The 9,701-nt window shown below is 30.1% G+C and overlaps 1 protein-coding gene across 2 annotated transcripts in view; it reads right to left on the bottom strand.

Moving 5' to 3' along the window:
- Positions 1-1,089: 1,089 nt before the first annotated feature.
- The window catches only part of LOC123301498 (inactive hydroxysteroid dehydrogenase-like protein 1), a 30,092-nt gene continuing 21,480 nt past the window's right edge, over positions 1,090-9,701 (bottom strand). For both annotated transcript variants that reach the window (XM_044884272.1, XM_044884264.1), the window contains exons 2-7: positions 5,984-6,198; positions 5,796-5,918; positions 5,619-5,732; positions 4,496-4,716; positions 2,895-3,122; positions 1,090-1,525 (exon numbers count right to left, since the gene is read on the bottom strand). In XM_044884272.1, the coding sequence (XP_044740207.1) occupies positions 1,409-1,525; positions 2,895-3,122; positions 4,496-4,716; positions 5,619-5,732; positions 5,796-5,918; positions 5,984-6,185 (1,005 nt within the window). In that variant the 5' untranslated portion in view covers positions 6,186-6,198 and the 3' untranslated portion in view covers positions 1,090-1,408. The remainder of the gene's footprint in view (positions 1,526-2,894; positions 3,123-4,495; positions 4,717-5,618; positions 5,733-5,795; positions 5,919-5,983; positions 6,199-9,701) is intronic.

Raw genomic sequence — 9,701 nt, 5'->3', positions numbered from 1 at the left:
CTTTCAAAGTCTAAATAGATATAAAACTGGATTTATATTATACACTTATGGCTTATTTTATTTGGGTTTAGTTGTAGATTTAATGTTAGGTCAAATTATATTTGAGTTAATTAAAATCTTGACTTGTGTCGCCAAATTTTTTACATTTTGATATGGACGAGTTTAATAGTCATGTTTGTACATTAATAATTAAACTTAAAAAGGATATTTTGATTCACAAAATTGTTCTTAGCCTGTAACGAACACATCTTTCCGTTAGCTATTAATTATTCAAGTAATTGATAGTAGGTACAAGGAAGGCTGTGCCGTTGCATTTACCATAACAACTTTTTGATTTATTATTTCGCGCAATTTCATCTTTCAGAAGAAGGTTTATTTCAAGACATTTCTTGGTTCCGATACCGGGAATCAAACCCGAGCCTCCTGGGTGGATTTTTACAGTAAGATTTCATAATCCCAATATTTTTTATGTGATATTAATATTTTATGGAAACTCTAAAGGGTAGACAATTTTCATTTTTTTTTTTTTTTTTTTTTTTTTTTTTTAGTGATTCGAAATATAATATTCATTCAAATATTAGTTTTTTTTTTCAAAATGGTAAGACCCATTCATTGGCAAAAATTAAAAAGATTCTAATGTTCGCAAACTTCTCCGATACTACGTGTGTTAAAAATTTCATTGTTAATTGCACTTAGAGCATGCTAGGCGTGGTAAATTGTCTACAAATTTTTACAATGTGTGTATTAGACTTTTAATTACTAATAGTTTTGAAGATTTCTTAAAATTTAGCTTACGTGACCCAACTACAATAATATCAAAAAATAAATATATCTCCACTTAAGTAAAAAAATAAGTTCTCTAAAGATTTTATTGATTGGATTCAAATTCTTGAATAATGAATATTTTACTTATATTAAAACTTGATAAAATAATTTAAAGAAAATTTTCTTGAATTAAGAGAAAATAATTGTTTAACTCAAAATGCAAAAAGGAAGGCAAAAATAATATTGGGTCAAGTAAACCTCTTACCAATGTACAATTAAATTATATGAAAGTGAAGTGTTTTCGGAACTAAATTTTGTAAAATTTGCTAATTCAAATCTATTCATAGTTTTTGTTTTTTTTTTTGTTAAGTTACAAGTGTTCCCATACCGAAATACGAATATTTTTAAACACTAGGGCTCATTATTAGATTCAAAATTGGTTCATTGCACATAATTTTTTTCGCATATTGTACAGAATTTGAACGTTACAGGTATATCTAATTGGCTTGTTCATTATATTCATCTATAAATATAAAAATTAATTATTATTTCATGGCTTTTTGGTATTGAACTTATTAGCTCGGAGTTGACCAATTCTAATTCATTCTATTAATCCATTTCAAATAGTAAAACATAAAATCACTTAATCAGATTTTTCAACCATATTATGCTTATTGAAATAATCATCTCTAAACAAATTGTTCATATATCCAGCAATAAACATTCGAACATTGTAAGGAGCCAAGGATGAAAAGAAATACTGAAAAAAATAAATGTTTTTGATATTTTAACGATTTAAAAGCATGTTCTAATCTAAGCTTTCTCAAAATTGAAAGGTGCAATTTTTGCTCTGTAGTTCAAGTAATTTTATCTAAAGATTTCAATTTATTTGTTTTAAAATATTATCAAATTTATCAATTTCGGTTTGCCTAGCATGCCGAACCAAAATTGTATAATTGAAGAGTAAATACATTGTAACAACGATATTACAAGCAAGTATACTATTCTAGGAATTGGCACGTCAAAAAATCCATGATCCTAACCTTCTGCCTCGTGGGAAATAAGCTCCTGAGTCGATGTGGAGCATTTTCTCTCATAAGACATATGGCAGAACGCCCATTTTCAAAATAGAAGAGAGAGGGGTATAGATATCCGGGAAAAAATGGACCCTAATCGCCTGGAAGCAACGTTAAGTCAAATCATCTATTTTTTATAAATGGGAAATAGAGTGAGAAAAAACTTTATGGCGGTTTCGGAAGGAGGTGGGTTGAAGAAACCCGGAAAAAGTGAATCCTAACCGGATAGACAAAAAAGGGCGATTTCTTGTTACAACATGCAAGAATAGTTAGCAGACATCGCAGATTGGCTGTATGACGATAATTTGAAATCAAGTAAGAAATTCCGAAAACTGCTGTAAAACATAGTAAAAACTGAAAAAAATTTCCGCAGCTCGCTCGATAATGATCTTCCAAACTTCCATAACGATCGCGTTACACAATACTGGCAGACATTCAGAATACTGACATTCAGAATACTGAAAAAAATCGAACTTGAATTTATCCGGTTACGATCTACTTTTTTCCGAGTTACTTCAACGCCACTCCCCTCTAAAACCGTTATAAAGTTTTATCTGTCACTATGTTTCACGCTTTATAAAAATAGATACTTTGAGAAAATAGCCGTTAGCTGCCATATATATGTCCTATGAGAGAAAATGCTCCACATCGACTCAAGAGCTTATTTACCACGTGGCAGAAAATTAGGATTCATGGATTTTTTGACGTGCCATATCCTAGAATATGCGCTCAATACATAGACCTCAAATAGTTAGATAGTACTTTCTTATACAACTTTTATACTTTACACGCCATGGTTTTTTTGTAGATATCATTATTATTACCATAATTACACTGACTTAAAACCGTAAAAACTATACAGATTTTATGTCACTAATTATAGCACAGATATTATGATTTGTACACTTCGTCAACAGTCTTCTTATACTTTCTTCACACAATTTATAAATTGAATTAAAATCACCATGTTCATATCGTGTTTACACGGTGTTTACTCGGGTGTGTATCCAGTGAAAATGATTCCGTTACGGTACTTCTAAACACTATATTTACCTGAAATCCGTGAGGCCAATACCCAGTTGTGTGTTCCAGTTTTCCTAATGTCAAGATTGCATGACGAGCATATGTTTCCGGTGATGGTATAATTAAACTTGTTTCACGTAAAGCTTGTGAAAAGTCATTTATTTTCGTGTTTGTGAAAAATGGTGCCAAATTCTGTACAGTTATTCCTCTTGTATTATACTCAAAACGCAACGCATCACTAAAGTTTTTTATGTATGCCTGTAAAAACAATTTAATATGGTTATTAACATAGGCAAGCAACGAACAGGTATAGGTACATCATCGCAAAAGGAACGGGCAGTTTTTTTTTTCCGGTTTAATAGACCTAGGTATCATATAAGCTCTGACGTTCGTTGTTTGAATTTCGTTGTATGATGCTCGTCATATATGTAGAATATATATAAATACTATATTGCTATCGCACTATGTTCCTCAATGTAAGGTACCAACAAAAACAACCAAAAGTACTTAGCACGTTATGCAAATGCGCTTTCTTTTACTATTGGCCAATTACTATCGCGCCACGAATACTATTGGCCATGAAATGAGTGAGAGGGTTAAAAATGTCTGCACCGAGATGTTTTCGCCCGTTTCTCTTAATATAGTATATGCTGGCAATATAGTATATTTACATATATGATATCTAGCGGCAGCTTTAGAAATAAAGACAAAGTAGGTATATTTTTCGAAAAATTTAATTTTTTTGGGTATTTGGGTTTTTGAGTAGGTACTTATACTTATTTGTCTATAATAAATTAAGTAATAATTTTATAGCAAATCATGTTAATATAACATAAAGATCCATATTAAGTACTTAAAATTACTGTAGCAGAAAATATAAAGAGAACCGAAGATGAACGGCTGATGTAACAATTTTATGCACTACTATCGTCATTAAGCAATCAATTTCATTAAATATTTTATATTTATTATTGCACGGTATAACTTTTATTTGTTTATCGTTTTAATCATTTATATTACCCTGTGCTCACACGAGCGTTTAATTCATACTGCGTTACAATATCAGTTTCAATACGCGTTTTAGCAATACATTGTGTTAAATGCCGCCCACATGATACAATTAGTTGGGCAATCGATAAGGATTGGTAACGGAAATCTTTTTCGACGAACATAAACAAACGTTTACCTTTTAATAAAATCAAATCTAAGTGATCACACTGAGCGACTTTACGTTCGTCCTTGTGATTTGTTTTGAATTATTGGAATGTTAAGAATTTAAACATGCTTGATGTTTAAAACATATTTCAAACATTTGAGGGGCCCTGGGCCGAAAATAAGAGCCCCATGTAAGGGCAAACTTTTCTTTAATTATTTTGACTGTCTTATTTTTACAGTAAATACTTTGTGTTTATTATAAGCACCCTGAGTTATGTAGTCTGGGAGATCTACGATTGAAGATCGTATGCTTGCTTCATCCATTAGCCATTTGCTTATTGATTTTTTTAAATATTTTTTTAATCTGATTCTTGGGAGCCCTCAGAGCCCATGCATTAATCCAGCCCTGTTTTTAGCCCTTAATATTGTACAATATACATAATTAAATTATATACCAAAGTATTATTAAAACTTACCTTTGTTGAAGCATAAAGTGTCATTAAAGGCCATGGTTGTAGTTCAGAACCGGATGACACATTTACAATTGCACCTCTTTTATTTTTCAACATAATTGGTAAGACAATTCTAGTCATCATTGTGGTTGATACCAGATTAATATTGATGATGTTCAACATTTGTTCCCTTTTCATTTCATGAATACGCATTGGATATTCATAATTAATTCCAACATTATTAACTGAAAATTTATAGGATAAAATCACTTTATTTATGGAAGAATTGTTAATTTATTTAAATATGTATACAATATAAGAATAAGAAGGAAATAAGGCATAAATAACTGAGGTAGGTCTGCAAGAGCTCATAGACAGATATAAGAAAATGAAAGAGTAAGTAAAGAGTAAATGTATCGTGTTTGGTATACATTAAAGCACGAAATATATGACCTCCTGTTTTGATGCCAAGACAAAGTGAGTATTCATACGTATTGGTCTTGGTTTATTTTTACAGGATTGGCACTGTTTACAGGATATTTAAGCCAATGCGATTGCAATTATAACATGGTGTGTGTTTGGCAGTGAAAAAATAGACTCAAACAGTTTCTTCAGAAGAAGAAACTGTTTGAGTCTCTAGAATAGCGTATTTAAAATAATAAAAACTCGTACGCCTCAGGTTGGTAGGCATGGCTGATTAGCTCTTCGTTTTACCTCACTAACAATTGTTATTCATTTTATCAAATAATGAAAACATTTCAGCTTTGCCCCTTCAAAAATAATTCCAAAGCTTAAGAAGATCGATGAAGGTATACATCAGCAGAAAAATACATGAGTAGGATAGATTATAAACAAATGCCATGTAGTTCTTATATTGTTCAGTGTTTATTTAAAAAATCGTTTTCCTACTCTGGCAAACACTACATTTTGTATGTAAGAATCATTGCATAAGTAGGTACATGCCAAAATTGCAATAATTATAAATCCCATTCGATAGTGTTGTGTTTTGCACAGATATAAATATAACACAAAACCTAGATTTCATCTTTATTTGAAATTGATTAAAAAACAGCTAATAATTATAGTAAAAGAAAGAGGATATCAAAATAATATAACCAGTATTATGGAAAAAAAACCGGATGCATACCTAGAATACCAATAGGATACTCTACCAATTGTTCGGCAATATCTTGATAAAACTCTTCACTGCTATTTGAAAAATCAGCTACAATTGTTTTTGTTTTTATTGGATATTTTGCTTCTACAACATTGTACAAATAAAAACATTAAAGTAAAACTAAAAATTTCAATTAAATTTTTTTACCTATTTCTGAGGCAGTATTCAATAATTTTTCTTCGCTACGACTAACAAGGATGACATTAATGTTTCTACGAGCTAATTCGAAAGCGTAAGCTTTACCAATCCCATCAGTTGATCCAGTTATAACTATAAACATTCATTCATATTGAAGTAACTTCATTATCGAAAATCATTATGGACTGACTACAAACCTGCCCAATTTCCATATCTCGATTTTAATGATTGTTCATTTGAAACAAAATATGGCACTAACACATAACGTACAAACTGTATTGCTGGCCATATTTTATCAAAAACCATATATGCGAAAACAAGTTGTGCTACTAATGTGAATACTTTGGCTACAGCAGATGCTAAAAACAGCAGATCAAACGGTGAATCAACGGGCTCCATTTTAATTCAAAATCTAAAAAGAAATGCGTTATTATTCATAATTTTTACATTATTTATACCTTTATTTGTTGAAATGTTTCGTGCGTGTCTCAGTGAAATTGGGAAGTATCATTTCATTGGGCTGTAGACCACAGTGCAGGTAATTTTCAGATAATTTTGCATACCTTATTTCTAACTGGCCAAAAATTCAAAAATTATTGTTATGACAAACAACATTTTTTATTTGATAAAAATTTATTTTTTATTTAATAAAAATTTGTGTAAATTTTTGTTTTCTTTTGCAACATTTCAAATAGCGTAATAATCTTAAAATTGATTAATAACCGTATTTTATTTTGTTCTAATAAGAAGTTAATTATATAAGAAATGTGTCATAATAAAACATTTTACAAAACAGAGTGTCCGGTATTAGACAAAATTGTCTTTAGAGGTGACGGTCTCTTTGTTTTTCATAATGTAAAACCAAATCGCTTTTCTATTTGTAATTCTAATGATTTATCAGAATGTTAAAAACCGTTTGCCAAACCAGCAGCCAGGCAACTGGGAACAGTAGGTCTGGCTAGAGATCCAAATAGTTTTTCTTTAAAGCCTAGTGCGGATCAAACTATTTTTTTTTTACATATAAAGTACGATGCTGATGTTTTGTCAGAATGTTAAAAGTAATGTTAAACAAGTCATTCCCAAGTGGAAGGGTTCATCGGATAAAGAAGATGAATGGCTGAAGTTTTTACATTACGCACAGAAAATCATTTTGAATGTAATTTAACATTAGCCAGCAATCCAGGGATTGCAAACTATTTACTAAGTTTTCCAATTCATGTTATCAGCGAAAACTAATAGTTTCTAATTCCTATCGAAAATTCCACATCGTGCCCGAAATCTGTAATTTCTGGGTTGCCTGAACCCGCAGTTATCACTGTACTCATTTTAAGTTTCATATACCTACTTAAGAAAGCTTCTTGCCAAAATTCCGCTTGGAGCTCGAAATTAGCTACCAAAAACCCTTAACTCATTAAAAAATATTTAATAACTAAAATAAGAAAGTTTGTTAGCCTCGGCTTCGCCTCGGGCGTCATGAGATCTGAGACATTCAATGCTTCTTCCCGTAGTGTACACTATTTCTCAGCTTTACGAAGGTGGAGAGAAAAATTCTTTTAATTACAATTAATGATTAATATGGTTGACGTGTGAATTATATCCAGCTCTCGATAATTGAAGTTTCCATAACATTTCCATAACAAGTTATAAAATTGATTTGTTACCTAAAGCGTTTTTCTTGTGAATGCGACAACACCTATTACACATTATTTATTCGAAAATAAACTTTGAATTTTATGTATTTTTGAAATTTTTTTATGAAATTGCTTAAAAATGTATGTACAAGGTTGTGGTTTTAAATCTTTAAACAATTGTAATTTAACTTTTAAAAAAAAATTACTTTTACTTAATTATTTTTGAAATTTACAATTGAAAATATTCTCGAATTTATAGATAATAATGCGAAGTTCATAAATATCATCAGATGATCCTTAATTTTTTGAAAATGTTACAGTCACTGCAAGTAACTAGTTTGCCTTAGGTGGATAGTACTTTATCAATTGTCATGGCTTAGGGGAATACAATGCTTTTTCGTGATTTTTCAGAACTTGTACGTGCTTACATTTTTCAGTAACAATGAATCGTTTTATTCATAAAACAATTCATAGTTACTGAAAATATCGATCAAGGAAAGATAGAAATTGGGAAATTTTTATTTTTTTATTTGTATTTTCACTGTGTGGGAAAATAAGGGTATTAAAACTGATACTTGTCAATACCGTCTGGATTTAAGGAATTAAGAGTAGTACGCTGTTAACTTTGAGGGCAATTGAGAGACAGTTAAAGTTAATAAGCCAAGAACTATCATCAAAGTAAACTAGTGAAAACAAACAATTGACTGAGTTAATCTTTGAAATACCATGTATAGACAGTGTTATTCTGTCACATTACACATACATACATGTCACACATATATAACTAATATTTTTAATAAAATACATACTATACAATTTGCGCTCTCACGAGTAAACAGTTATGTTTACAAAAAAATGTTCTGAACAAAAGTTGTTTATATTTTTATAAGGAACATTTTTTAAATTTAAACTTTTGTTCTATCTCTAACGCTTTACAAAATAAGACCCAATTGACCTATTTTGCTCATTTACGAACTTGATCTCACTTTTTACGTCCTAAGCACGTTATAAAAATTATAGCTTGATATCTCTTTTCGTTATTGAGTTATCGTGGCTACGGACAGGCAGACGGGCAAGCAACCGGAAATGGGCTTATTAGGTGATTCTATGAAAACCTATACCAAATTTTTTTTCGTAGCATCAATATTTTTAAGCGCTACAAACTTAGGACTAAACTTAGTATACCTTGGTGTATTTCATATACATGGTATAAAAATAACAGTATTCATAATGAAATCTTGTAGTAATATGACCAAATATGACCCTGGCATATCAAAGGTTAATTAGGAAATATGTTTTGAGAATCACACAAATGTCGAAGCACGAAATAAATAGGTAGGTACTGCGAAATACTTTTTCATATATAATTAATGCTTAAAGAAAAAATTCAAACCACAATAATAAATAATAATAACTAAATATTGCTAAAAAATTAATTAATGTATTCCCAGACTAAAATTAATAAAATTCGTGAATGAAAAAAGGTAATATATTTCTCAAGTCTGCACGAATATCCAGAATTTTAGACATACTAATACTGTGAAGATAAAATATATAGACAAATATTATCGGTGTACGTTGAAAAAACGAAAATGATGATTAATAAAGTTGTTAATTTTAAGAGTAGGATAATATTATTTTGGATTCAACAGATAGAGAACGAAAGACATTATTGAAATGAAAATCTAAAAAGACCAAATTTATTAATAATTTCTCAGAACATGGAACATTTCTCTGGTATGTTAATTATACGTCATCCCTCATCGGTATAATTCCCAATACAGTATCTAAGTGTGTGAGTTTAACCTAAAATATTCTGGGGCTTACCAAATCAATGTATTAAAAAATATTTTCTTTGCAAAATAAAATATACCGATTGTCTACCTAGAGACATACGATTTGTAGGCTAAATACACCGACGAAAGCTAAAATGATTTTAATCACTTTATTTGTATGTAAAAAGAGGTTTTTGAAATTTGCAAAAACTGCTAGACGAGTGGTATTCAAAAAATCCAAACTTTATTCAGTTTTTGGCTTGTATATTCAAAGAGGTTCATTTTTTAGAAAATTTTACTGTCTTGAAAATTAAAGTAAATCAAGTTCTACGTCGAAAGAGTATGAAATATTTGGAATCGGGTGTCTGTCAACAAATTCAAAACTTTACGAACTTTTTTTTGTTTTTGATGTGTGTCTTTGTGTCTTCGAAAGAGTTCATCAAATTCTACATCGAATGAATATGAGATATTTTGAATTACGTCAAGTCAAAGAGTTTTAAAATCATCAT

This window comes from Chrysoperla carnea, chromosome 1, assembly GCF_905475395.1.
Source record: "Chrysoperla carnea chromosome 1, inChrCarn1.1, whole genome shotgun sequence".
Lineage (NCBI taxonomy): Eukaryota > Metazoa > Arthropoda > Insecta > Neuroptera > Chrysopidae > Chrysoperla > Chrysoperla carnea.
The sequence above is the reverse complement of the archived record's forward strand: the minus strand, read 5'-3'. Positions and strand labels throughout refer to the sequence as shown.